The sequence below is a fragment of the Rhamphochromis longiceps genome, linkage group LG9 (genome assembly GCF_057381845.1).
Source record: "Rhamphochromis longiceps isolate RC_006_pf linkage group LG9, R_longiceps_female_GT1.1, whole genome shotgun sequence".
Lineage (NCBI taxonomy): Eukaryota > Metazoa > Chordata > Actinopteri > Cichliformes > Cichlidae > Rhamphochromis > Rhamphochromis longiceps.
The window spans coordinates 13235483-13263114 of record NC_140565.1 but is presented as its reverse complement, the minus strand read 5'-3'; the positions used below and the strand labels follow the sequence as shown (position 1 = coordinate 13263114).

The following is a 27632-nucleotide window of genomic DNA, read 5'->3' as shown; positions in this document are numbered from 1 at the left end:
GAGAAAAAAGAGCTTAGCTTTTTCTAGAAGCTCCTTTTGTGTCTGGGCTTTTATTCAACTCATCCAAGCAAATATCTGATTACCAACACCTCTCTCCTTATTTGCATGAAGTTACAATTTAACCATTTAGTTTTGCACCGCAATCTGGCATTTTACCAGAGGCAGTACGTGTGATTAAGTCAGTGCATCTGTTATATAACGCACCAGTAAATCATGACTTACACTGTGAATCATTACAAGTGTTTTACCTTGAAATAATAAATGGATAATAGTTTCTCACTGACCCCATAAATCATTAATGAAATAACTGTGAATACTGTGATATCATGGGAATTATGTCAGTGTCTTTGCAGTAATGTGCCGGTGAATAATTAACACTTCTAAGCCACAACTTCTCTCATGTAGACAGCAAGTTACTCAGCAGGCACATTATTGTAAAATGGGCTGTTGTGACATCTAGTGGGAGTATTGTATAAAAAAACAAAAAATAAATATTAAAACTTCCAAATTATGTGTGAAAATTCACAAGTATTTCTTGTTTTTGTGGTGATTATTTATTAGCTCTTCTTATCTTATATTCTCAAAATTTTCAAAAGCTTCATAATGACCCAGTAAATTTGGTTTGGGGGAAATAAATGAGTCTTTCACTTACCCAAGCCATCAAATATTTATTTTAAAGACCATTTTTCTTCCAGTGTACAAGCACACTGAGCAGCTAAACATCATCCATGCACTTTTTTGCCTTAACTACAGGGAGGCAGGGTGTTGAACTACAGCAACCCGGTCATCCTCTTCCTGTTTCTGCTCACCTTCACCACGGCCACCATCATGCAGTGCTTCCTTCTCAGCGTCTTCTTCAACCAGGCAAACTTGGCAGCTGCTTGCTGTGGTATCATCTACTTCACCCTTTACCTTCCGCACATTTTCTGCTTCGCCTGGCAAGACCGCATCACCAAAGACATGAAGCTCCTGGTGGTGGGTGTCTCAAGTTGAAAGCATGCTTACTAATGATGACTGTTGTTTAGTTTTAGTTATAGAACAGGATTAGCTTATTCGAATCATTAATACTTACACACATTATGTGTACCAACCACAGCTACTTCTGTTTCCTTACTTTTAACCCTGATGCAGACTTAGGAACAGACAATAGGAATAACACATGAGACTACAGATGGTTGATAGACTTGCTTTAAATGTCAAGCAAAGATAATCTTAGCACTGATTCCTTTCTCAGAGTCTACTATCTCAAGTGGCATTTGGGTTTGGGACAGAGTATTTGTCAAGGTATGAGGAGCAGGGTCTGGGTCTTCAGTGGGATAACATCCAGACAAGCCCCCTGGAGGGGGATGAGTTCTCCTTCCTCACTTCCATCTGCATGATGGGCTTGGACACAGTCCTGTATGGGGTTCTGGCGTGGTACCTGGACAATGTATTCCCTGGTTAGTGTGTAGGAGAATATTGAAGGGTCTTATTACAGCTATTTCATTATAAATAATTGTGTTCATTTATTTAATACGATTTATTTTCATCATAGGACAGTATGGAATTGGCCGTCCATTTTACTTTCCCTTTCTGCCCTGTTATTGGCTCAACACTGTGGCTCCAGCTTCAGGTACGTTTGCTATTATACATTTCCGGATGCTTTTTCGTGGGAGGGTTAAGTTGTTTGAGAGTGGGTATTGCAGACAGATAAGAAACAGTCATAAATCTAATATATTGTTTTTGTCATCTAGCAACAAACTAATTTAAATCTCATTTCCCAAAGGCAACACCAGAATGGAGTTGGATAAAAAAGGCTTTGATAATCTTGCAAACAAAGAGCAAGGAGAGCAAACAAAAGAAGAAGATGGAATCCATGATCAGGAGAATAGCCCAGAGAAAACCAAGGGTAAAGAGGATCCACCTTCCTGTGAGCATCACGACCAGCGTGAGAGGCTGGGGAAGGAGAACAAGCCCGAGAAGAACCAGGAGAAAGACGGTATAACGGATGGAGCAGCTTTACCACAGTGTATAAAAATACAACACGCTTCTACATTTAACTGTCTGCTACTTTCTCAATTTAAAGAACACATCTTACTATAATGATCGTAGCATACAGTATGTATACAAGTCTGTTCCCTCTAAACACATGAATCAATCTGAATGAAACGCACTTTATAACCTACAAAGGGTATCAGGATGATCAAAATCTGCTGTATGTTTGTTGTTTACATTGCAGGTGTGTTTTTCACTTCCAAGAAAACATAATTTATTCAACACCATTCACATGGTTACTGAACACTATCCTGTTACGCTAGTATTAATCCAGTACCATCTTTAGTGTCACTATTATTCATATTGATATGGTTTTTATCACTGTATACAGTGATATGATACATGATAATAACTTGATAAATCAACATACATGTCTGTGTTTTCATACGTGAGTGAACTAGCTTCCTCCCATAGGGTGCATTTTCGCCAGTACAGTTAATTATGTATTTTATGACTTGGACTTATGTAATGTTTCTCCAGGCAAACAGCTGATTTCAATGCAGGATTAGGGCTCTCTTTCATTGCATTCACTTTGCCCCTCATTTTCCATTTATCACTGTCAACATTACCTGTGTGGGAACTCAGTGTCCTTGTATGTGTTTGCACTTGCTGACATTTGTGAACGTACACAGCTAACCCTTCAGGTTTATGCTTAGTTAATAAGTGATGGAAACGTTTCCTTTGCACTGTATGGCATTCCAGTTGGCTGAGCTCATATGTTCCTTCCTGCTTTCATTTGGGAAATATTAAATTTTTTTAAATTTACTGAAAAACATATATTCTGTCACTCTGTTTTGTGGAATTCAGTAGTTTTCATTTGTCTTGCATTATTAACTCCATATCCAGACAAATGAAAGAGATGAAATGTGTCTTTGGTGTCCACAGAGCAGCCTTACTTCGAGGCAGAGCCAGATGATCTAGTAAAGGGTGTCTGCATCAAGGACCTGGTCAAGATGTTCGGTAGTTGCTTCAGACCGGCTGTGGATGGCCTCTCCATCAGTTTCTATGAGAGCCAGATTACTGCCCTTCTGGGGCACAATGGAGCTGGAAAGACCACCACTATGTATGCCAAACAGTACATAGATGCCCATCGATGTATACCTATAGTCTAAAGAAAATATAATAATATCTGTTTTCTTCTCTCCTGTCTCTCCTAGGTCTGTCTTGACTGGTATGTATCCTCCCACCTCAGGGACAGCCACCGTTTATGGGAAAGACATCCGCACAGACATGGACACTATCCGACAGTCTCTGGGAATGTGTCCTCAACACAATGTCCTTTTTCAGTAGTATGTACTTCCTCACATATTAATAACAGAAGTAGTTTTTGGACATGTTACATGAGCAAACAGATATAAAGATAGCACCGTACTGTATAGCTGGATCACTGTTTCCTTGTCTTTCTCTTGCTCTTTATCAGTATGACTGTGGCAGAGCACATCCTGTTCTACTCTCTGCTGAAAGGCCGTCCAATAGCAGAGGCTGAGGAGGAGGTGGAGAACATGCTGGAGGATCTGGGTCTTCCTCACAAGAGAGATGTACTGACCCAGAACCTTTCAGGTGTGTTTGGAAGCAGATGCACACATAGATCTATCAAAGCTCACTGTAATGCAGACTACACACACACACACACACACACACACACACACACACACACACACACACACACACACACACACACACACACACACACACACACACACACACAATAATGTACTCCCCATCAATAAATGATGGTGTTCTGTTCAAGGGGGCATGCAGAGGAAGCTGTCTGTTGCTCTGGCTTTTGTTGGCGGGGCCAAGGTGGTGATCCTGGACGAGCCCACATCTGGGGTGGATCCCTACTCCAGACGTTCTATCTGGGACCTGCTACTCAAATACCGTGCAGGTAACACTGATCAATACTGATTTTAGACGAGTATGTAAGGTTTTTAAAATATTTATACCAATGTGTTGTATCTGCGATTGTTGATTGTACTAAGAAAACATTATTATGTGTTACACGAAAATATTCTGAGTACAAGAGTGCTCATACAGAGAATTAATTACCCAACCCGACTATTCACATTAGAAGAAATCTAAAATGAAAATCATTAAACACACTTAGCTCGACCTGTTACACAACATGGCCTGTAGAGGTTAGACGATGAATAAATCTGACTGGTTTGTCCAGACGGCCAGCAAATAATTAAGCTTAGATCCTGCACAAATCATTATAGCAACTAAACCACTACCAACAGCACGTATTACACTTTTCTGGCATACCTCATATCACCATCATAAACTTTAACCTTGCTGAACTAAAACTTTAAAGTGAAATATATAATAAATGATATATTTTCTATGACAACTGACAGATGCCTCCAGTATAACATGGATGACTGTGTTTAATATATTCTTAGGCGGGAAGGATTTATGACACCACAATCAGACCAGCTCCACTGAAATCGCCATAATAAAAACGAGTTATTACTCAGCTTTGAAAAGCTTTTCTTAAATCAAACGCATATTTCCATTATTCAGCCTCTCTTTATTAAATTCACTCTCTCTCTGCTGTTTGCAGGGCGCACAGTGATCATGTCCACCCATCACATGGACGAGGCTGACCTGCTGAGCGACCGCGTGGCTATCATTTCTCAGGGTCGCCTCTACTGCTGCGGTTCCCCAATCTTCTTAAAGAACTGTTTTGGTGCTGGCTTCTACCTCACTCTTGTACGCCGCATGAAGCATGACACTCTCAAGGTGGGAACTAAGGAAGAGGGAACCTGTTGTATATTTGTGCATTATCCTCTTTAAAGTTATAGATGTTGTAGTTTTGCAAATTAAAGTAAACCTGGTTTAAAGTTAAGTTCCTTCCTCCTTATAACATTTGTAAAACCCCCAACATTACAAAGAAAACACAGCGGGATTTCTTATTTTTCTGATGGTATATTTAACACTGCGACACAGCGATTTCTCATTAATATCTTGTTACGGTGTCCTTCAGCCTAGCTGTGACTGCACAGAGGATTGCTCGTGTGTGTGCTCGAAATGTTCGACATTTAAAGCGAACCGGGAGGAGAGTCACACCCCTGACAGACAGATGGATGGTAAGTCACATTTAGAAGACTTACCGTGGGAAAAGCTGGCCATTAATTCATTATATTATTAGTATATAATCACTTTGTTATGACGACACTATTGTCATTTTCGTTGAACCTGTTTTTAGGCTATTAATCTAATTATTAAGACTATAGGGCACACTCCCTTTGTCATGTTGATGAATAATACCTTTACAATGGATTGCAGTCACTCTGGTTACTGTATCTGCTGACAACACACCTAGAAACACCTTATATTCACTGTGAAATACTGTGACCTATAAAATTAAAATCATTATCATTAGTTAGTGTGAAAATTAAGTGCACTGAGTAACAGATTAAATGCAAAGAATAATGTGTAAAAGGCTGATTTAAGGCAAAATATATTTCTTATCTTATCTTCTTATCTGCAGGTAACATGGAAAGCATCACAGCCTTGGTCCATCATCATGTGCCCCAGGCCCGCCTGATCGAGGCTATTGGCCAGGAGCTCACCTTTCTTCTGCCCAATCGTAACTTCCAGCCCAGGGCTTATGCTAGCCTCTTCAGGGAGTTGGAGGAAACTCTCTTGGACATCGGCCTCAGCAGCTTTGGTGTGTCTGACACGTCGCTGGAGGAGGTGTGTGGAAAAAAATAACCCTGAAAGTAAAAGCAGTAGTTTCATGCAGTTACAATAATAGGAATAATATCAATAGTCATTTACATTTGCAAATTAACATTGTGACTCCATAAATAAAACTAGAAATAAAGAAGCAAAAAATAATTATTATATCTTTAAAAACCGGCAGTCTGTCACTGCCTGGCTGTCTCTGTAAAAAGATACATTTTATATGTTTTTTTCATTAAACTTTCTTCGTCTTATGTCCTGAAATTAAAACGGATATTTTTTTTTTTTGCAGATCTTTCTGAAGGTCACTGCAGATGGGAATGCAACCAAGAGGAAATGTTTTCAAGGTAAAGCATGAACAAACTGTAGAAAGAGCTCAATCTAGGGCAGAATTTTCTTTTCACCACTTCTTTTCTTCCTGTTGATTTATCAAAGCCTGATTGGAGCCTGACAGTTCTGATTGTTTTCTCAGTCCAACCGTGTCCACCTATAATCATGTTTTATGTCCTTCATATCCATTCTTTAACTCTCTCAGACAACAAATCATGGCAACAGATTTCTCGAGCTAGTCTCTGTGGATTCAACAGAGTCGCTGTTGATATGGAACCGCTAAAAGGTGACAGCGTCTTTAAGCTCACAGCTCTGGCCAGTAGCTGCTGTTGTGAGGAAAACAACAGTTATTGTGAAGGTTACACTAAAAAGGAAATAACATAAAGAGATTTCTGCATGGTAAAAATAAAAGTACTTACTAACAGCTAGTTAGCCTAGCATGTATAAAAAACATGAAAAAGCTGACAAAACATTTGTAATAAAGTTTTCAAAAGCTTAGAAACATTTTATACACAAAGGAAGTGACCATTAATTACTCTGGTACATAATGGCTCCATTAGTAGATTTGAAAAGGCTAACATACAAAGCCATGCTAGCTGTTTCCTTCTGCTTGTAGCATTTGTTTTCAGCTAACTAGAACCTCACCAGGCCAGAAAATCCTATCAGTCACTGATGAAACTCTAACATTTAAGATTATAAGATTATAAGATACTCTTTTAATCTCGTTTTATGTATTTGTTTCTACTACTTATTTTGGCAAAGGTTATTCCTGGCAACAGTGTAATGCAGAGAGCTTCAGCTTTGCTATTAGGCCAGCCAAAGTCAGGCTACTGAGCACTGCTGGCAAATGCTTTTCGGTCACAGTGAAGACTAAAGATGCGGCTGTAATTTAGCATTGAGATCTCTGGTGGAAGTCATTTTAATTTAAGCTTTTATTTCAGAGTCCAATGGCCAGAGTACATGTGACACATCAGAAGGCAGTGCAGGCAGAGGTTCCTACCAGGTCAGAGGCCTCTGTCTGACCACCAAACAATTCTTTGCTTTGGTAATCAAGAGGTTGCATCATGCCACACGCTCTTACAAAGATTTCATTGCCCAGGTAACCTTCTTATTTTATGATATCTTAATAAAAGACATTGTCATTATCATTATTCTTTTAAGAACTACCATTGCCTTGGACGGCTGTGGAAACAAACAAAGTGCACTATGTGTTTCAGCTGTAAGATTGGTTTTTGTTTTTCTGTTTTTGGTAGATTGTCCTGCCTGCCAGTTTTGTTTTCCTGGCACTGACATTCACTCTGATCGTTCCACCTTTTGGAGAGTATCCGAGCCTGACCCTCAGCCCATGGATGTATGGACAACAATACACCTTCTTCAGGTATGCACTAGGCCATCATGAAAGGTTTAGCTGTTACGAGAAGATGTACCTGTTCAGTTGGGTTGATCAGTCTGGCTCAAATAAAACATCTTTTAACAAATGTTTGTGTAAAATGTGTAAATGGATAGAATTTTCATATTTTTGCTATTTTGTATTCATTACACTTTACCCAATGTAGTAATGAGCACCCTCCAGATGCTCAGATGAGGTATTTCGGCGAGGTGTTGTTGGAAAAGCCCGGCTTTGGGACTCGGTGCATGGCGGATGAACCGCTGGAGTAAGTCAACTTAATAGAACTAGCGGTTCTTGCACTGTCTTGTGTGTTTTTTGTTTAACATTAGTTCCTTTCCTCCATTGGAAGAGATTTCCCATGTAACAACATCACCACAGAATGGGAGATGCCTTTGGTCAACCCTGCTCTCATAGAAATGCTGGCTGGCACAGAGTGGAGCTCCCTGAGACCGTCTCCACAATGCAAGTGCAGCACACCTACAAAACTTACCATGCTTCCTGTGTGTCCTGATGGAGCTGGAGGGCTGCCACCTCCACAGGTAGGTTACGTAACTGATACTGAACATGACCACATTATGTGCATGCAATTATATAAGTACAACGCTAAGATCCATGAGTGGAATTACATCTGCATTCGATCCACTGCTGCTGATAAGTGTTAACAGAGAAATCCTGTTCCTATTCCTCAGAGGATCCAGTCAACAGGAGATGTCCTCATGGACCTAACAGGCAGGAATATTTCAGACTACCTGGTGAAAACCTACCCCGGAATCATCAGAACCAGGTGTTTTGGACAAGTTCTTGCCAGTTGTTTTAATATACTCCAGGGTGAAAACAATATCTAATTACTGCATCTGATTTTTTTTCAGCTTGAAAAGCAAATACTGGGTGAATGAACAAAGGTAATTTAAATTTGAATCAAACTAATTTATTGGAAAATCCATTTCAGTCCAAATAGTGGAAATGTCTGACATGGTTGAAGTGCACCTCATAGACGTTGTGTTATGTGCAGTGGTATGGGTCTTCCTCTAGTGGTTGAAATAAGGTAATAATTTAAGTATGAAAGCAGGCAGATTACTGAAAGGCTCTGTCAAAGGGATTTTCTGTGTGGCATCCAGGTACGGGGGTATATCAGTGGGAGCACAGCTCCCTGTTTTAGGGGTGGAGCCAAAGACCATCCAGGACGTAGCAGGTCAGCTGGGACGACTGCTCAATGTAACAGGGGTAAGCCTTTGAAGCCAAATACTATGTTTTTTTCTGTGGAGGGTCTGAGTCATTGTCGCTGTATCTCTGTTTCTGCATGTTTATCACTTTGTTCCTTTGTGATTATTTTTTAAGCCTCAAATTTGTGCTTGCAGGGAAAATACTCGAAACAAACGCTAGAGGATATAGGGACATTCTTTAGGTACATGGAGACTGAAAACAATGTCAAGGTCAGTTAATTAAATGAAAGCTTCGTCTCTAAAATTAACTTGCCTACACAATATGAAAGATCATGCTGTAATTTGATATTAGGAATCAGCAGCAGCATCTATTCCTTTTTGCAGGTGTGGTATAACAATAAGGGCTGGCATGCCATGGTATCTTTTATGAACGTGGCCAACAATGCAATCCTCCGTGCAAACCTGCCCAGAGAAGCTAACCTTGCTGAATATGGAATCACTGCCATCAACCATCCTCTGAACCTCACCAAAGAACAGCTCTCTGAGATCACTGTGTGAGTCAACCTCAGCCAAGTAGTTATCACCCCATCTTATTTCAAGGGGTTTTTAAGAGAGCCAAAAAAGATATTTGTTGCACAAAGATCTCCTAAAAAAATAAATAAATAAATAAATCCATCTCTCTCTCATTTTCCCAGTCTGACCACATCAGTGGATGCAGTGGTGGCCATTTGTGTCATCTTTGCCATGTCCTTTGTCCCAGCCAGCTTTGTCCTCTATCTCATCCAGGAGAGGGTCACTCAGGCCAAACACCTGCAGTTTGTCAGTGGTGTCAGTCCACTGGTGTACTGGATGGCCAACTTTCTGTGGGACATGGTACTGCAGCAGCATTACATTAAGACTGTGACAGTGGCTGAGATTTCAGTACAATCAAGAAGACCCGTCAGTAGCTTTTTGTAAACACTGGTATTTCTGTAACTCTCTTCAGGTTAATTATTCCATCAGTGCAGCAATGGTGGTGGAAATTTTCATCTTTTTCGACAGGAAGTGCTACACCTCACCAACCAACCTCCAACCACTAATTGCTCTGCTTATGCTTTACGGGTAAGCTTTAAACTTTTTAGTTTACTGTTTTACATGTGTGATTTTAGTTACTAACGGTGTAATAATTATGGATGTGCATGACTAGATAAATAATTGTCAATGATTAAACTACTCGGTGTCAGACATACTAGTCATTTAATCCAGTTCTTAACATTCTAATTGATTCCCAGTGCCAGTAAACTGTCTTAGCTGTTATTCAGCCATCTGCCACCAGGTGGGGCTGCAGCCCAAACAATATTGTGGAAAAATGTTAATCTAGGCATGAGATTTTTGTTATTTTTTGAGATTTTCTGAAGGCAAAAGAATAAGATTGTGGAGACAAGTGGTTAAATGAGCTTTCTCTCCCTTAGAGATAGGGTGAGGAGTTCAGTCATTCGGGAGGGGCTCATCGTAGAGCTGTTACTCCTTCATATTGAATGGAGGCAGGTGAGGTGGTTGCCTACTGGGTGAGGAGGACACAAGGTAGATCCAGAACACGCTGGAGTTCCCAGGCCACATCCCTCGGCTAGCCTGGAAAACCCTTGGTGTTTCCCCAAATGAGGTGAAAGACGTGGCTACGTTTCACTGCTTAGGCTGCCGCCCCGGACAAGGACGGATGATTTATTGTTTCTTGTTATTTCAGATTTGCACTTTTATTGTGGTTATTTTATTGGTTGTCATTAATTGCAGAACAATGTGCTTCTTTAATAATGCACGGCACAACGCTGTGCGCAACACTTTTTATCTGCGATTTATTTGTTTTTTAATGTTAATTTGTGATATTTTAATAATATGTAAGCATCTGTCGTAAAGTGTTTTCATATCATATTTAATATCAGTTTATTCTTCTACTTCTGCGACCGTTTGGGCTGTAACAGGCAGTGTTCATAATGAATGACGCGAGACACACAGTGAAACAGCACGATCGAAGAATGTGACACTGCCCATCAAACAGTCCTCTAATTTAGCTCGATAGTTAGTTTCTTAGTTTTAGATTAGTCATTCTAACTTTTTCTTCTCTTTTAATCAACTGAGAAATTAGTCGTCACCTGCAGTCACTAGTAATAATGTGGTATTGTCACAGCCACATTGTTTGAAAATAGTAAAAATGACATCTAAAGCAGCCAGTCTCTGATGTCTCCAGTTTTCCATAGACATTTGTGTCCTGCAGTAACCTAATGTAATTACACTAAATGTCACACCATAAACTCCAGCCTGTCCTCTAAGAGCTACATTGGATTTGCATTCTTGTGAAATACAGACAAAACAAGAAGAAAGTAGATCTGAATCAAAAGGAAACTTCAAGCATACTTCTTGAATTAATTTCACAGCTGACTGGTTTTCTAATATTGCATATATCTATCACATATTTATTCTAATATTATTTTATTATTGATTGGTTTTGAGTTTGGTCTACATGGGTAGAGTTTTTATAATCTTTCTCTGGTAAATATTTCCTATCATCTGGCCTAAATGTGAGCTACTGCATCACTGAATTCTTATTAAACTCGTGTATATCAGGTTTTCACTACATTGCCCGGCTGGGTCATTAAATACCATGTCAAGTAAAAATATTGCAGCATTTTTGTTTATTTGGCAAAGATTTGGAGAGCACATACTGTCAAAAAAACATAAAACGTGATCTATTGCAGCGTTTTCCTCTCATCAGCATCAAGCACTGGGCTTTCCCTTTAATTGATCCTTTTTCTAATCTCCTTCCTTCTCTCTCAGCTGGTCTGTGACACCCATGATGTACCCCATGTCATACGTGTTCAGTGTTCCCAGCACAGCCTACGTCTCTTTGTCATGTATCAACCTCTTCATTGGCATCAACAGCAGTGCCATTACCTTCATCCTGGACCTGTTTGAGAGCAACACGGTAAGCCCAGTAGGTTTGTTTCTACCACTTCAACCAATTTTAATGTCAAACTTAATTAACAAAAAATAAATAAATAACAAAATGTCAAACTTAATATTACACGTTGGGTTTCTATCTAGGCTCTGTATGGGTTCAACCAGCTGTTGAAGAGGGTGATGCTGATGTTCCCCCATTACTGCCTGGGCCGAGGTCTCATAGACATGGCTATGAACCAAGCTATAAGTGATGTCTATGCCCGCTTTGGTAATTATGAACCACACAGACTCATACCCCTCAAATACATGTAGCTATAAAATATCCTACAATGTCTTTTTAATAAAGAGGTCATCAGAAATCTCATACCATACATTTGCCACCATGACCCGAAGCAGCTGCAGTCTTGCTGCAAAGACTGCTTAGGCAACAAGATCCCCTGGAGCAGAATCAGCATTATTGCTATGCAAATGTGAACTAAAGATGCAACATGAAATATTAATGATGTGTATCTAACGGTTCATGCATTCCAGTGTTTTCCACATTACAAAGGCTGGAGAAACTTACATGAAAAGCACCAACTGGGAAAGTAGGATTTATAGGAATTTTGTTTCTACATTTTCTCAGGTGAGGACTACAGTCCAGATCCCTATAACTGGGATTTTATTGGGAAGAACCTGTTCTGCATGGGTGTTGAGGGATTTGTCTATTTCATCATTAATATTCTCTTCCAGTATTGCTTCTTCCTGAATAACTGGCAAGTAAATGTGTTACCAAACTTGTTAGATGCACATGAATAAATGCTATTTGAAATTTACACATGTGATGAAAGTCATTGTCCAGATAACACACCAAATCAAACCATGACTGAGTAGCAATTTTTTTTCCCGCTGGCAGGATACCCGATTGCCCAAAGCCTCACATTTTGGATGAAGACGTGGATGTTGGAGAGGAAAGACAGCGAATTTATCAGAGTGGAAAATCAAATGACATTTTACGTGTGAGAGACTTGTCCAAGGTCAGTGTTAGTCTTTATTAGGACACACTGTGGACAACAAAAAAAGAAAACTGATTTTGGAGAAAGATTTGAGTTTGAGCTTTATTTTTGTTCTGATGTTCTCTTACCAGACTTACACAGGAACAATTATCCCTGCAGTAGACCGAATCTGTGTCGGAGTATCACCTGGAGAGGTTTGTAGAGGTTTGGTTAAACTGATATATGGTACGGTATGTTACCTCTAAGGCTGTCTTTTTCTGCTTCCAAATATCCACAGTGCTTCGGTCTCCTGGGGGTAAATGGAGCTGGGAAAACCACAACCTTTAAGATGTTGACTGGAGACATTAATGTCACCTCAGGAGAAGCCTCGGTTGCAGGTCACAGGTTTGTACATCGCAGTTGTTCCGTGCTGAATTTGAGCATTGATGTCGAATACATTCAGTTGCTGATAATCGCCGTTGTTTTAAGTTTCTTTGATGCTGGGTGAAAAAGAAGGTTTGATACACTTCACCTATCTGCATAAATCTCTCACAGCATTTTGACCAATATCCTGGATGTCCATCAGAACATGGGTTACTGCCCTCAGTTTGATGCCATAGATGAGCTGCTGACAGGCAGAGAACACCTACACCTCTACGCTCGCCTTCGTGGAGTGCCAGAGTCTGAGATCAGCAGGGTGAGATGCAGAACTAGGTCTGACAGTTGATGGATGAAGTTTTATTGTGACATTATTTTGAAATGGGGAACTTTATCTTCTTCTAACTTAGGTTGCAGAGTGGGCCATCCAGAAGCTGGGTCTCTCAGAATATGCAGGTCACAGTGCTGGGACCTACAGCGGAGGTAACAGGAGGAAACTCTCCACAGCCATTGCAATGATTGGCTGTCCTGCTCTGGTGCTGCTGGTGAGTCCAACAATAACAGGATTAGTGGGTTATGAGTGGATATTACAGTTATAAGAATATTAAGCAGATAATGGACAAAATTCAAATGTGCCAAAGCTAATTTGTTTATTGTTCCTGCACTTTAGGATGAGCCTACTACAGGTATGGACCCTCTCTCCAGACGTTTTCTGTGGAACTCCATCATGAGTGTTATTCAGGACAAAAGAGCCGTGGTCCTCACGTCACACAGGTAAAGCATATATTTTAACATAAACAAATACATATGGATAACTGACATATAAAGCAAAAAAATCTGAATGCTTGACTCCTACGTTCCACAGCTGTGTTATGCCGTGGGGGTTTTATGCTGACATGTTTCGTTGCTTTAGAGCAGAGATGTCAAACTTTACACTGTAGACCACACTTTGATCTTAAATGGTCTGGTCCAGAGAAGCTCCACTTTTTGTCAGTGTAAAGAAGTTCTGCCATTTAATTATTTATTTATATTTAATTTCTTTGGTGTATGAAAGGCCAGAGAGCAGGTCTTCATCAGTAGCAAAAGCTGCAAAAAGGCCTAAACATATAAGCCCTCCTTCGCATTTTCCAAAGCTGTCCAGCGGGCCAGATTGAAGTCTTTACTGTGCCAATTCTGGTCCCCAAGCCTTATGTTTAACACCCATGCCTTAGAGGCATCTTCTGGTACAGTACCCCCAATAATAGGGCAACATGGGTTTAATACTCTGGGCTGTTTTCCCAGAGAAAATGCAGAAAGGAAGACGGAAAAGTAAATCATATGCCATAAGTCAGAGATAACCTTACTGCATTATTTTCCTTTGGATTTTGAATTCACACCTGGTGAATGAATTTTGTTTTTTACTCCATAAACCAAAGCACAAAATCTCACTAGGAAGCAGGAAGTAATACGTTTGTCACTTAAAAATTCCTGCAGGAAAACCATCCACCCTACTGCTTTAAAGTCCCCACTCCCAGTGTCCAGATAATACATATGCCCTTTACAACTTACGCTGAGGCAATACTAGCAGTGTATGGTGTCCAAATAACTTACAAAGACACTTTTTCTTGTTCTGATCGTCTGATTTCTCCCCTGTCTCTCTGTATTATGTGTGTACACATGTGAGTGAGCACGGCATCTAATTGTTATGATTTTCTTTCCAGTATGGAGGAATGTGAGGCACTGTGTACGCGCTTGGCCATTATGGTTAATGGATCCTTCAAGTGTTTGGGAACTATTCAGCATCTCAAATACAAGTTGGTCATTTTACTTTATTATTTATTCATATAACAAAATACCTGATCTTCATTTTCCTCCTTTCCTATCCACCAATCTTTCAGTAACTATTTCACTAAAAGTGCCAGACTTTTTACACACTTTAGATTTGGCGATGGCTACGTGGTCACCATGAAGATCAGGGCGTCTAAGCCCGGTTGTGCCCCAGACTTGAACCCTGCTGAAGCATTCATGGAAAGTACCTTCCCTGGCTGCATCCAGAGAGAGAAGCACTACAACACGCTACAGTACAAGATCTCCTCATCCTCCCTGGCTAGGATCTTTCAGATGGTCCTGGCTAATAAGGAGAAACTCAAAATAGAGGACTACTCAGTGTCACAAACCACTCTCGACCAGGTAAATAGGTGCAGAAATGCACAACACAATGAATTATAAAATGGAAAAAAGATCTATTTCATTATGTTGCAAGACTTTGCACGTCGGTCATATTTTAACCTCCTTTTGCATTTTGTGCCTTGGCTCCTAATTTTATGGCGTATGTCAACCTGCTGCTTTAATCAAATCTTTGTTTTTGTTTCTTTGTCCCTGCAGGTGTTTGTGAATTTTGCCAAGCAGCAGTCAAGAGAGGATGAAAGTATTGTATTGCATCCAAAAGCTGCTGGAGTCCAGCGATATATTGATACCACACCCATCAAGTCTTTGGGGAGGTGAACTTAATTTAATGAGCTCAGCTGGAAGAGATCATTTTTATGTCATTGGCAGCCAGTGTTCAAAGTCCTATTGATGTGTGTACTTTGAGGGGACTGAAAGCTAGTCGGCATAATCGGGGCCACCTTTTGATTTGAGACAGTCTGCAGAAAAATCCCTCCCAACCCAACAGACACCAGTGACAGGCGCATCATTTTTTGGATGCCAACAGAGGATGAACTTTTGGTTTCCAACTTTTGCGGAAAAGAAGTCCTTTGTGTTTTAAATCCACGTTTGATGGAGTCTTTTGAATGTTGCAGTCGATCTGTTGCATCTTCTAACCTCACAGCGCAGCCTGTGAAGAAGTCGATCCCTTAAACTGATTTCACTCGTGGCAAAAGTGCATGCTGCTCGATTTTGCTTCTCCAGTAAACAATGTTAGCGGGCTTTGACTTTTTGGAAAATGTGGAGCATTTCTGTGCCTGCCTGCTATTTGTTCCACGTTCTGCTCACCTTTTAGGCCTTTAACAGAATCAGAATCAGAATCAGAATGGGTTTATTGCCAGATGTTGAGGTTTACAACATTAGGAAATTGCTGCGGTGCTTCAGTGCAACTGAAATATGAAAAAAACAACCTGTAAAGAAAGGGTGTGTAAAGAAAGCATAGATTGTTTATATATATTTTTGCTTCAGATGCCAAGCAAGATTCACTTTCACTGCCTTCTTTAGATATGTGGAGTAAGGGCTCAGAGAAGCAAAGGCTTAGCACCTTATTGATGCAGTATTACTCGAAGCATCATGAGATTTATTGGTGATCTGTGTAATACAGCTCATAATCATTACAAAATCCTTCTTGCGCTGTTAAATACATTTCATTAATATGATCTCTTCATGCCATTCATTTTTAATTTTTGCGCTTTGTCCTCATGATTTGTTTGCAGCACCTAGTGTCATTAGAAGATGATGACGTGTTTCTGTGAGGCAGAGTATAATAAATAATGAAGTGCGTTTTCTTTAAGATGTGGACCTTTATTCAGACCTTGCATTCACTTTTATAACCAAAAAAAGAACAGTTTTAACCTGAGATTAGGCAATATAGGCTTGAGAACTGCAGCACTTATCACTGACTACCTGATAAAGTCTCTGTACATTAACGTCAGTACAGTTTGCACTTCTCTGGAGAAAACTATCTGAGATAAGCATTAGAAGGGCTTAACTTTAGCGTGATTAAACACCTGCTTTATCAGCGTTCCTCCTGAGAGCTTAAAAGTGATGTCGCACTCTTAAATGGATGCTGTGACATTTCAAATTTCTTCGTTTGCTTCCGCAGGCACTTTATGATGAGGATGAGGATGCTCAATTTCTTTCACTTACATGTAACTAGAAAACTTTCATCTCGTAATAAAAAGCAACAACGTATGCTAACAAACCAATATGCAGTCAGCACTCCTCGCTGGTTTCTCAAACACTCCTTAATATTCTGAAAGAATCAAACATAGAAAATCCAAATGTTAAAGCGTAGCTAATATGACAGGAAGAACTCTGAGTTTTATCACAATGCTAAATCAACCTCTGAGAAAGAAATCCAATCTTCTGTTGATATTAAACACTGCTATTATTGCTGACTTTAAAGGTTTCCGGCATGTTTTTTAAAGCCTTAAACACGTAAACAGCCACATTATTGCTCTGTTTCCTCCTAGTTCGGCTCATTCATTTGTAGACAAAATTGCATAGTAGCAGCAGCAGCAGACTTCTTTGTTTCTTTGTATGAGGTTCATGCTTTAAGCCTTATCAAAGAATCAGAGGTATAATAGCCACTCGGAGACTGGGATAGTCCTTGAATTCCCTGATGTAGGCTCTGTGCTTTCCTTTGGCCCAGATGGTCATCTGAATAAACCCCAGTAATGTGTAAAATGCCACTGAAAGACAAAATATACAACATGTGGGGATAACCAAGAGGACTATGCAGGCTTTCTCATCAACCATACAGTTCCACAATGGATTATATTTATGGACATGCTCACTTGGTGACAGCAAAAGGTGAAAGGAAGCTCATACCTGGCAGACACTGGGTCATGATAGAAAAGCTCACCCAAGCTCCAACCTACAGTGTATGTCCAGTGTGCAAGCAGAAAGTGAGATTATGCTCAAGCATGAATGAAAATTTAATGCTAGATAAACCGTTCTGAATGCTGCGTGTTACCTCGTATGTGTAGTTTGGGCAGGATACAAAGAAGAAAAGCCAGGTGAAGGGGTTCTTATTTGGCATAGGAAATCTTCTACCCTTGGGTCCTGCAAAGATAATTCGTCCAGTGAACGGATTACATATGTATAATTTCATTTTACAGTATTTGAATTGATGGGTGACCCTGCTTCATCCATGAATGTTAACAAAGCTCAGCGACTCACCATCTCCCCTGAGCTTATTCAGAGTCAAGTGAATGGAGAAGTTGCCCATTTCACACATCTAGAGCAGAAATAAACAAATCAGGAGTCTGTATATGTGATATGCCATGTGTAATTATTAGTATACGTACCACAAATAGAATTAGTGCATAGTTGACTTGCAGTTCTCCGTATGCTGTGGAGAAAGACAGTTTGGCTTTGATATGATGAAAATACAGGAGAAAAACATGTTGTATGTGGCATACTCGGACTGACTTACATGGAGGCGTATAGAGAGGGTGGTTGATATAGTAAGCCAACCATGCTGAAAACCCCCAGTAATAGGCACAATTCTGAAAGACGAAATGAGCACATACATAAATACTTAATGTGAAAATGATCAGTGAAGTTCCAGTCCTCACAAAGATACTGTGTAGAGACTGCAAGTTGTATTCTGCATTGCCAAACGAAGCTTTGTTTAGCTTTATTATGACATTCATGAATTATAGTGCATTCAAGGACCTTGTGTGGATGGGCATTGGAAACTGGCAGTGGTACGTGCTACATGCTTGTAGCTATAAATAAACATTAAAACATGAAAAAACAAAAACTGGTGCAGGACAGTAAAAATGAGGCCACACACTGTGAAAGAGAGGAGCTTATTATCAGAGGCTCTCCTCTTTAACTTTAGACGTATCTCACCTTGACTATAGTCCTGAGAGGCATGGTCCCATGTGAGAAGCGATGCACAAAGATTGTCTCTATCAGCCTCTTCGTGTAGTGGAAGGTATGACAGACGCAGGCCAGTCTGAGAGAGAGAGCCGAGGGATAAGACTGGCTTCTGGCAACAGGTCATTCTCTTGCATAGTACATGTATACGTATATATAATAGTTAGAATAGCATGTTTTCATCATAGAACAATTTTAATTTAGCCGTGGCCTGTCGTAATTTGTGCTGTAGTTGATATTTCATTTTCAACGTACGTGACAACAGGGTGGGGGCTGGAACTAAGTGCATATCTGTTTGAGTAAATGTAGGGTATTCGAAAATAGAAGAGGAGGTAGCTCAGAAGGGGCCCGATATACTCTGCAAGAAACACCTGAAAACAGAAGAAAAGATGACTTTCTTTTTTAATGTGTCACAGATTAAAAAAAACAACTGCCAATATGCCTGTTGAATTAATCGTACCATAGTCCAGCCTAATTGTGGACCAAGATCTTTGAAATACATGGTGGCAGTGGTTCCCACTGGTAGATTCTGTAAGATTTCATCATCTCTGAGTGATTTTCCCTCTGTATAAGAACAAAAACAACAAATCCATCTGGAAAAATACCAACAAACATTTTTACTATTCAACAGAGATCATCGCCTCTAGAATGTGGGCTTGAGAAATGGACAAAACAGCAGAAATCTTCATAGTGACACAGGCAGCGCTGTGCAGAGTTTCAGGTTTTCAGCACACGTTCTCTCTACCTGCAAGCTCCAGGGGGCACGGCCACAGATAATTTGCTCTACTAATTGGGCAGCATTTTTAGAATATCCTGAGGGGCAACTGACCCAAATAGATTTGAACCAAAGTTCTCTTGTCTAATTCTTAGCAGCCAGGTAGATCCCAGATATTCAAGACTAAAGCCTTCCAACATCATACATCAGGTTAGGCTGTATTTGCCTTTACAGCTTTAATTTGGGCTGAAATGGATGGAGCAGTGATGCATATTAAATGGTCTTTAAAACAATAAAGGAGAAATGGACAAAAGATTTCATAGTGGAAGCAGCACGCTGAAATGTATTAATGGTTCACTGCTCACTGAAGTACAGGATGGGTGTAAAGATAAATATGCCAGAACTTATTGGATAAACTTTTATCAATAGCAAATGATCCTATATTCAACCAAGGATATTTTTAGGGTTAGGAGGTGGCATATCAGAATCAGAATCAGAATCAGAAAGGGGTTTATTGCCAAATGTTGAGCAGGTTTACAACATTAGGAAATTGCTGCGGTGCTTCAGTGCAAACATAGTGTCATAAATAGCACTTAAATAGACATGAAAAAATAAAAGTAGGGATAAGAATTAAAAGTGCTACGTAGAAAGATATGTGCATGAGATATACATGAGATATATACATGAGAATAAGAATTAAGAGTGCTACGTTGAAAGATATATACATGAGTGCAGGTGGTGATCAGTGCCAAACATGGAATGATGCAGTGACACAGCGTAGGGTCATGTGTTAGTGGCGGGGACAGTCATATGGTTATTGTTCATGTGTCCAACAGCAGAGGGGAAGAAACTGTTCTTATGGCGAGAGGTTCTGGTGCGAATGGACCGGAGCCTCCTGCCTGAGGGGAGCAGGGGAGCAGGTCAAACAGATATCATCAGTTGTCCGCATTAGTCTGTTTGATTAATCAAATTTTTTGCTTGACAAACACTAGACAGCGTGCACCTGCAGAGGTTTAGTTTGTATTTATTTCATTTACATCAGGTTAGATTCAATGGTGAATCTGAATTAGCCATAAGTGTGGCTGAAAGAGCACAGCACATAGAGCGCAGCATAAAGTGCTGTGTGAAAAAACTGAATGTGGCTTGTAGTGTAAAGCACTTTGAGTGGTCAGCAACACTACAAAAGTGCTTTGGGGACTGAAGATGTGTGATCCTCTTTATGCATTCTGGATGCATCCAACTGTAGGTTATCACAAACCTTTTACCTCTGACCTCTTTCTGATGGACTTTAGCTCTCCATCAAGTCAGGAGCACACCTGAAAATACTGAACTGACAGCACCAAAGATACATTTAGAAGTCAGGTGTAGGCTTACTTTCAGAACTGTAACTAGGAACTGTGTTCCTCACACGTACTTTTCTTTCTATACTAACATAAACCTTCTCTGCCATGGAGGTGATGTTTTTGGTAGTGATTATGTGGGTGTGATTCTGTCTGCAAACATGATAGCTCAAAAAGGTTTCAATTAATGTGTGTGGGGTAGCATAACATAAGCAGCATGGAAAGTGATAGGAAGACGGCATCTGCAGACTGTTCAAGCTTCTTTTAAGTGTTCTTAATTTCCCCCCTCCCACATACCTGTTTTACACATAGGACCTGCACAAAGGAACACACAAGTATAACCAAACTACATAAACAAATGAAAGATTCAAATCAACTAATGATGAAGTGACATTTAGCTTTGAGAACATTTGCACTGCTGTAATGAGTATAACCAATACTACCACAAACAGACCCGGGATAGTATGCAGAGGTGAGGTTACATGCGCTGTGTTTACATTAAAGCATTATGATTAGATAACAGAACACAAAATAACAATATATGCAAGTAACAAATGGTAAATGAATTCAGTCCTAGCCACTTTGTCACAATGTGATAAAACTTTTTACTGGTGTAGAGCGGGGTCGTATTAACAATCCACTAAAATGTATCTTATATCCAATGAGGTCATCTGAAGTCTTCATGGTCAACTTAATGACTAATTAGTCAGGAAAGTGACAAAAAACCATAGAACTTATGCCTTTTCCTTAAAAAATGCTTTTGCCTTTGTTTGTACTGAAAACATTTAGAACATCATATCAATGTGGGGGATTCTAAATATCACATTATAATTATCACATTATAATTTGGATCTAAATATTATTCACATTTGACCTCTGACCTCACTTTTACGTTTCAAGTCTGCCTATCTGTCAAGTTGACCTCCAAATGTGTTACATTTTTAATGAAAGTATAATATTATACAGTAAGCTTGAGTTATTCATGTCCAGTTATTTACAAATCAATACTTGTAAATAAAGTAAATATCTGCTATGCTTCCCTTATCTGATTTTTATTGCACTACAAACTTCTTAAATATATATTTTTAAAAAAAAATCAAAGAAACCAAAGTATTATATACAAAATTATTCCCTTAAAAGTAAGTAGCGCCCACAGAGTGAGCTTCTTTGGAAGATGTTTGTGCTCTCACAGTGCTTCTTGTTTAAAGCTTTGACTTTATTGTGGCATCCAATTTTGCATGTGTATCTAAAAGTTTATGGCCTGGAAAGTACAACACAATCTCAGACCAAACATTTCTACGTTCCAGTTTTTGTTGATTTATTGCAAAACCCAAATTCACAGCTTGATTCAAATGTACTGAGCTAGACATACAGTATTTAAGTCCCACCCCAGTTTTGTAAGTGTAGCATTGCAAAACAGCAGTACCTGAGGTGATGGATACAGACCAATACAGACGTATCTATGAATAAATGAGTTTTAACTAAAATCAAGAGTATTTGTAGAGATGTTGGCCTTTACGACGAAAAAAGATCTCATACTTATCTATACGGGTACTTGTGGGTAATGATGTCCAAATATTTTAGACAGTTTGAAACTTGAACTGAGTAACCAGTCTTGACACTTTGGGGCCACATTGCCTTCTGTAGTGTTTAATGCTATAAAACACACACACACACACACACACACACACACACACACACACACACACACACACACACACACACACACACACACACACACACACACACTAAATGCTAGATTTACAACACAGCCACTTACTTGGATCAAGCTTCAGGGCCTGTCTTGCTGGATACCAGTGAGGATCTGTGCCGATCAAACGAGCACGTATGCACACACAAACACAGTCGCAGTGTTGGACATAGCTGGTACCGCACACACAGTTTTTTGGCCTCAGGCCCAAAAATAATTGATCACAATGGAATAACGTTGAGCTCTGCTACTCTGATAGATGCCGATGGCCTTGGGCTCAGCAGACATTTGGTAACGTTTCTGACCAGACACATGCTGATGACAGAAGCACTGTGGGCTTCAGAGAAGTAAATAAAAAATTGTTTTTTAGAAGGACAGCTCTCTGGTGAAGAGATTTAATAGGAGGAACTGTAAGATTTTTCATTCAGAGATAGTGTAATAATGTTTTTTTATCCAATAACCACAAGTTGAAGGATTTGTTTACAGTAAACATGCAGTGAAAGATAATAAAGAACTAGGAGCACTGATCTTCTGTGTTTTATTGAATTATAGTATAACTCAAGTCTTGTTCTATTTATTGACAGGGTTCTAGGTAACAGCAAGACTAACAAAATTACAGCCACATGTGCTTCTAACAAATCTAAACAGGCTCATTTGTGCGCTACATTACTATTATAGGCACTCACATGATTTGTGAAAAAGGCTCTTTATGTCTCCTACTGTCGAGTGGGGCTCCACCTTAATGCAACAGAAAGTTTACAGTCAGTATAAACTCAACTTTATGTCAGACTCAAGCACTAAATACAAAGCACTGTGTCAATGAGATTGAAAAGTCATTTTCATGTCCTTATTTATTCATAATTATAAACTTAAGACGTATCCTGGGGGCCTTTGAATTGTGTTAAAATGTCAGCATACCTTGTCTAGAAAACAAAGCTGCTCCCTTGTCTTGGCATCAAGAACTTCCACCTGAAGAAAGAAAATGAGGCACCTTTATAATGTATATAACCCACAGAGTAAAAGCCAGATTTAAGATTTCTTTTCAGCTTTGTTGATCACAGTAGCACAAGATTAAACTCTATTGCTACTTTTAGTTATGTATTGCTTTCTTGCAGCTGTAAGGTAGACATTGTTGCACATGTAATCATCACTGTAAAAACACAATTTGAATAAAATATAAACGCCTCAAATAAAATGTGGTCACGTCTGCTCCTAAAATACCTACTGCAAAGTGTGTCCATTTGTCCTTAGTGATATGCTTTCTTGCACACATTTGTTTTCATCTTAATTAGACCATGTCAGCGGTGATGTATAGCATATGCAAGGAGGGTGGGTGGGTGGGCCCACAATTTGCTCTGAAAGCACTCCATACTGTGCTGCTCAGCAGAGCTGTCCTAGCTAAATAGGTTCCTTTACTGGACAGTGTAATAACCTGCTAATGGGTATCTGAAGATTTGCTGAGTGCACAGTCACAACAGAGGGAATGAGGATGAGGAAAAGCTCAACATAAAAGCCATCAGCCTCTTTGGATAGAGTGAATGAAGTTTTATAGGACATTTAATTCATACAGAGGTTTAAGTAAAAAGTTTAGCTGCAAACCTCAGTGTTCCATATATAAAATGATTATTTCACCCTTTCACTCTTTGCGATGTGTGAGGATGCTTGCGGGATCTGGAATCAAATCATGCTCATGTCTCAGCAAAGCGCATCGTGGGAGATGGGATTGTTTTGCTTTCCATCTGCCAGCTTTCCCAGCTGCATTCTGGTGGCACACGCTGATGTATTAGCATGCTGGTAAAGAGCATCACGGTGTCGTTGGGCTGCACACTGTGCACTCAGATGTGCCATGGCTTTGTAAAACCGATCATTAGGATTTCCTGTCCTCCTGTGCGGGCGGCAGTGCTGACAGCACAGGTTGAACAGAACATGCACATGCTTGCAGAGGCCTTGGGGATGCAGGGGAAATTTAAGTAAATGTTTAAATAAACACTTATTTTATGTTTGCTGGGTAAAATCTGAGAAACTGAGCTTGCCAGCTTTTTAATTAAAAAAAACAAACACATGTTGTCTTTGGACTAATATAACTAACTGATAAAACTGGAGAAAACTCTCATCCATAATCTTCTTCGTCTTCTAGCTGTTCCCTTTAGGGGTCCCCACACCTGCTCATCTCCACCCTACCCTCCTCCATCTGCTCTGCTACATCCAGCCCTCTGCATGTCTTCCTTCATCCCTGAATCTGCACAGCAAAATCTCCAGTGTTAAATTAACACTAGAGAGTGTCTATATGGGTCCACACCTCTGAGTGTTAAATACAACACTGTTGAGTGTTAAATTAACACTTTTGACAGTGTTATATGTTTAAAAGTAACCTAGTCAGTTTTGAAGATTAACAATGGCTAACACTGAGCAGTGCTGATTTTCTAACACTGGAAAATAACTCAAAATGTTAGAAATATTCCAGTGTTAGAAAATCAGCACTGCTCAGTGTTAGCCATTGTTAATCTTCAAAACTGACTAGGTTACTTTTAAACATATAACACTGTCAAAAGTGTTAATTTAACACTCAACAGTGTTGTATTTAACACTCAGAGGTGTGGACCCATATAGACACTCTCTAGTGTTAATTTAACACTGGAGATTTTGCTGTGTGTGGTCTTCCTCTTTTCCTCCTGCCTCGCAGCTCCATATTCAACACCCTTTGTCAAGTATATCCATTGTCCCTCCTCTGCATGTCCTTCTCTAACTTTGTTTCCAAACCGCTCAGCCTGAGCTGTCATGCTAATATTTTCCTTTCTAATCACAAATCTAATCATCTCTGGCACTTCCAACTTGGCCTCCTTTCTTTTTATTAGTGCTGCCATCTCCAAACAATATATCATAACAGGTTTCACCAGCATCTTTATACCTTCCCTTTCACTCTTGCTGCCATCCTTCTGCTACAAATCACTCCTCATACTTGTCACCACCCGCTCCACCTCACCTGCACGGTCTCCTTCACCTCTCATGTGCACTGTCTGTTGTTTTGGATGGCTGGTATTTAAACTCATTAACCTTTCACCACCTCTACTCTTCATAGCTTCACTGTTCAGTTTAGTTCAATTCAGTTTTATTTATATAGCACCAGTTCAACAAATCCCCTCAAGGCTACTGTTGTTGTGAGCTGTCTTCCTCCCATTCAAAAACATGTATTCTGTCTTGCTTCTACTGACTTTAATTCCTCATCTCTTCAGTGTATACCTCCACCTCTTCAGACACGTTTCCACCTGCCTCACAATCTCACTACAGATCAAAATGTGACCGGCAGACATCACAGTCCACAGACTCCTGCCTGACCTCATCTGTCAGCCTGTCCGTCACCAGTGCAAACAAGAAGGGGCTCAGAGCCAGTTTCACTTTGAACCCATCTGTCACTCCTAGCGCACACCTCACCACTATCTCGCTGTCTTCATAAATGTCCTGCATGACCCTCACATACTTTTAATTTTTTTAAGTTTTATAAGATAGACAGACTATCTAGACAGTTTCTCTTTCAGTCAAGGACAGTAATTCACCTCTTAGTTTGTCTTAAATTTTTCACGTGTGTCTGACCCTGTACACTACACACAAATAGACACAAATTACAGTCCACTACTTAAATGGCTGTTTCATGAAGTTGAAAATGACGTTTCCTAAGTGAAGGATGAAGTACGTCTGAAAAGCCTCCAAGGCATCAAGGTAAAGATACTCTCTTAAATATTGTAGTGCCAATCTAATGGCAGCCTGAAGTTAAAGGAAAGTTAAACATTACAGCAAATGTGCCTCCATCCTGCAAAACCTCCTTTTTTCTTATATATCAGAAGTAGAGGATCAGTACCATTTTTAAAACTGTCCAGTCAGTGTGAAGGTGGATTTTCTGGCTGTCTTACTGTAAAGACTGGAAGCTTAACTATTTCCATATTTTCCACTGTGACTCAGTTTTTTCAATAACAGCTTCTGAGAGCATGGCACACTTCCCAGAGCATGTTGTAATTAGCTCGAGTTCATAGGCCTGCTGCACTTACAGCAAATTACTTGTCTGCTTCTTCATTAAAGCTTGTCAGGCCCTTAAGCCAAAACTGAAGGCTACAGAAAAATCATAGAAACACCACCAGCTTTGAGCTTATCTGGACAATAAACTTGGACTTTATAAACTTTCCGATCCCTTTAGAACAACATGTAATATTTTCAGCCTTGTTAAGTTTTCCCCAAATTTGGCTGCACCTCTTATCACTCTGTAGAGTCCTTTGGTCAAGTGCCTTTCAGTATCAGAATCAGAATCAGAATCAGAATACTTTATTGATCCCTGGGGGAAATTATTTTTTGTTACAGTGCTCCATTTTAAACCAACATTAAGACAAGACAGACAATACGCTAACTAAGAATAGTACAATATATACATATATATACATACATACATAAGTCACTTATAAATAAATATTTGGAAAAGAAACATGTGTAGCTGTAGCAGCAAACAGTGTGTTAAGTGGATGCGTTGTACAGGGAGATGGCCACAGGCAGGAATGATTTCCTGTGTCGTTCAGTGGTGCTTTTCAGTAATCTCAGTCTCTCACTGAACGAGCTCCTGTGACTGACCAACATGTCATGGAGTAACTCACTCTATCAGGAAGTGGCAGTTGCCCGTGTCATTTATTCAAGTAGCAGTAAAACTGTGCATTGGCTTACCTCAAAGAAGGTGGTCCGGCTCATGGCGGTGGCTTATTTTTGATATGTCCTCTGTGCACACGGTGAAAGAATGGCCTTAACTATTAGTATGAGCAAACAAAACACATGCACAGATCCCTCTCACACATGCAGGAATTGCTCCTCTCCTTTCAAAGACAAACCCTGTACTGACCCTTATTCTTCCGAGTCTTCACCACGCTCTCCCTCTCTGTCTCTCTCACCCTTCCTCTCTTTATCCGTGATAGTGCTGGGAACACAGAATCACTAGAGGCACTGTAGAGATCCTGCTCGTGGTCTTACTCTTGATTTTCTTTTCTCCAACTTCCTCCTCCCCCCACCTCCCTCTGTCTCTCACTCTGTTTTTTCCCTGTTTGTTAAAGTATCTTTGGAGAACACTCTTGGCTCATAAGTCTGTGTTGGCTCATGTGGCCACTGGAAACTGAGATGCTCAAGGAGTGGAGTATGCACAAGAACAGTAGTGTTTCAAAAATACACAAGATGGCACAAAACTTGAAATTCTCCTGTGGATAAAATGGTCTGCTGCAGTGGCTAAGAGTGCAGAAATGGAAGAGCAAGAAATAACTATAACTCCCTAGTGAAAAGAAATACTGATGAAAAATGTCAGTTCATTTGAGATATTTGAGACTTCATTAATCTAAATGTAAGTCTTAAAATGCAATATTGAGCTGTGCCACAAG

General features: G+C 39.9%; 2 protein-coding genes across 3 annotated transcripts in view; one reads left to right on the top strand and one right to left on the bottom strand.

Moving 5' to 3' along the window:
* Positions 1 to 16327, top strand: part of abca4a (ATP-binding cassette, sub-family A (ABC1), member 4a) — a 30707-nt gene extending 14380 nt beyond the window's left edge. Inside the window, exons 15-50 of one of the 2 annotated variants that reach the window (XM_085418349.1) lie at positions 754 to 975; positions 1235 to 1439; positions 1535 to 1612; positions 1766 to 1978; positions 2920 to 3097; positions 3192 to 3323; positions 3455 to 3594; positions 3785 to 3922; positions 4598 to 4776; positions 5021 to 5123; positions 5528 to 5733; positions 6014 to 6068; positions 6257 to 6337; positions 6993 to 7150; positions 7305 to 7429; positions 7608 to 7706; positions 7791 to 7980; positions 8131 to 8225; positions 8311 to 8343; positions 8560 to 8665; positions 8800 to 8874; positions 8989 to 9158; positions 9300 to 9477; positions 9590 to 9705; positions 11416 to 11563; positions 11683 to 11806; positions 12164 to 12293; positions 12434 to 12554; positions 12665 to 12727; positions 12811 to 12917; positions 13068 to 13209; positions 13301 to 13435; positions 13561 to 13664; positions 14591 to 14683; positions 14810 to 15059; positions 15255 to 16327. In XM_085418349.1, coding sequence (XP_085274475.1) covers positions 754 to 975; positions 1235 to 1439; positions 1535 to 1612; positions 1766 to 1978; positions 2920 to 3097; positions 3192 to 3323; positions 3455 to 3594; positions 3785 to 3922; positions 4598 to 4776; positions 5021 to 5123; positions 5528 to 5733; positions 6014 to 6068; positions 6257 to 6337; positions 6993 to 7150; positions 7305 to 7429; positions 7608 to 7706; positions 7791 to 7980; positions 8131 to 8225; positions 8311 to 8343; positions 8560 to 8665; positions 8800 to 8874; positions 8989 to 9158; positions 9300 to 9477; positions 9590 to 9705; positions 11416 to 11563; positions 11683 to 11806; positions 12164 to 12293; positions 12434 to 12554; positions 12665 to 12727; positions 12811 to 12917; positions 13068 to 13209; positions 13301 to 13435; positions 13561 to 13664; positions 14591 to 14683; positions 14810 to 15059; positions 15255 to 15374 — 4812 coding nt within the window. In that variant the 3' untranslated portion in view covers positions 15375 to 16327. Of the gene's footprint in view, positions 1 to 753; positions 976 to 1234; positions 1440 to 1534; positions 1613 to 1765; positions 1979 to 2919; positions 3098 to 3191; positions 3324 to 3454; positions 3595 to 3784; positions 3923 to 4597; positions 4777 to 5020; positions 5124 to 5527; positions 5734 to 6013; positions 6069 to 6256; positions 6338 to 6992; positions 7151 to 7304; positions 7430 to 7607; positions 7707 to 7790; positions 7981 to 8130; positions 8226 to 8310; positions 8344 to 8559; positions 8666 to 8799; positions 8875 to 8988; positions 9159 to 9299; positions 9478 to 9589; positions 9706 to 11415; positions 11573 to 11682; positions 11807 to 12163; positions 12294 to 12433; positions 12555 to 12664; positions 12728 to 12810; positions 12918 to 13067; positions 13210 to 13300; positions 13436 to 13560; positions 13665 to 14590; positions 14684 to 14809; positions 15060 to 15254 lie in introns of both variants that reach the window. The other variant, XM_085418347.1, reaches the window with a different exon arrangement.
* A 344-nt stretch (positions 16328 to 16671) lies between these two features.
* On the bottom strand, positions 16672 to 27176 carry tecrl2a (trans-2,3-enoyl-CoA reductase-like 2a). The gene is made up of 13 exons (XM_085418350.1): positions 26935 to 27176; positions 23149 to 23199; positions 22917 to 22968; positions 22300 to 22344; positions 18925 to 19028; positions 18720 to 18835; positions 18438 to 18543; positions 18016 to 18088; positions 17888 to 17931; positions 17760 to 17817; positions 17554 to 17642; positions 17409 to 17454; positions 16672 to 17269 (listed from the first exon to the last, which is right to left on the bottom strand). Exons 1-13 carry the CDS (start codon positions 26956 to 26958, stop codon positions 17142 to 17144), a joined length of 936 nt encoding a protein of 311 aa, XP_085274476.1. The 5' UTR covers positions 26959 to 27176; the 3' UTR covers positions 16672 to 17141.
* Between the last annotated feature and the right edge of the window lie 456 nt (positions 27177 to 27632).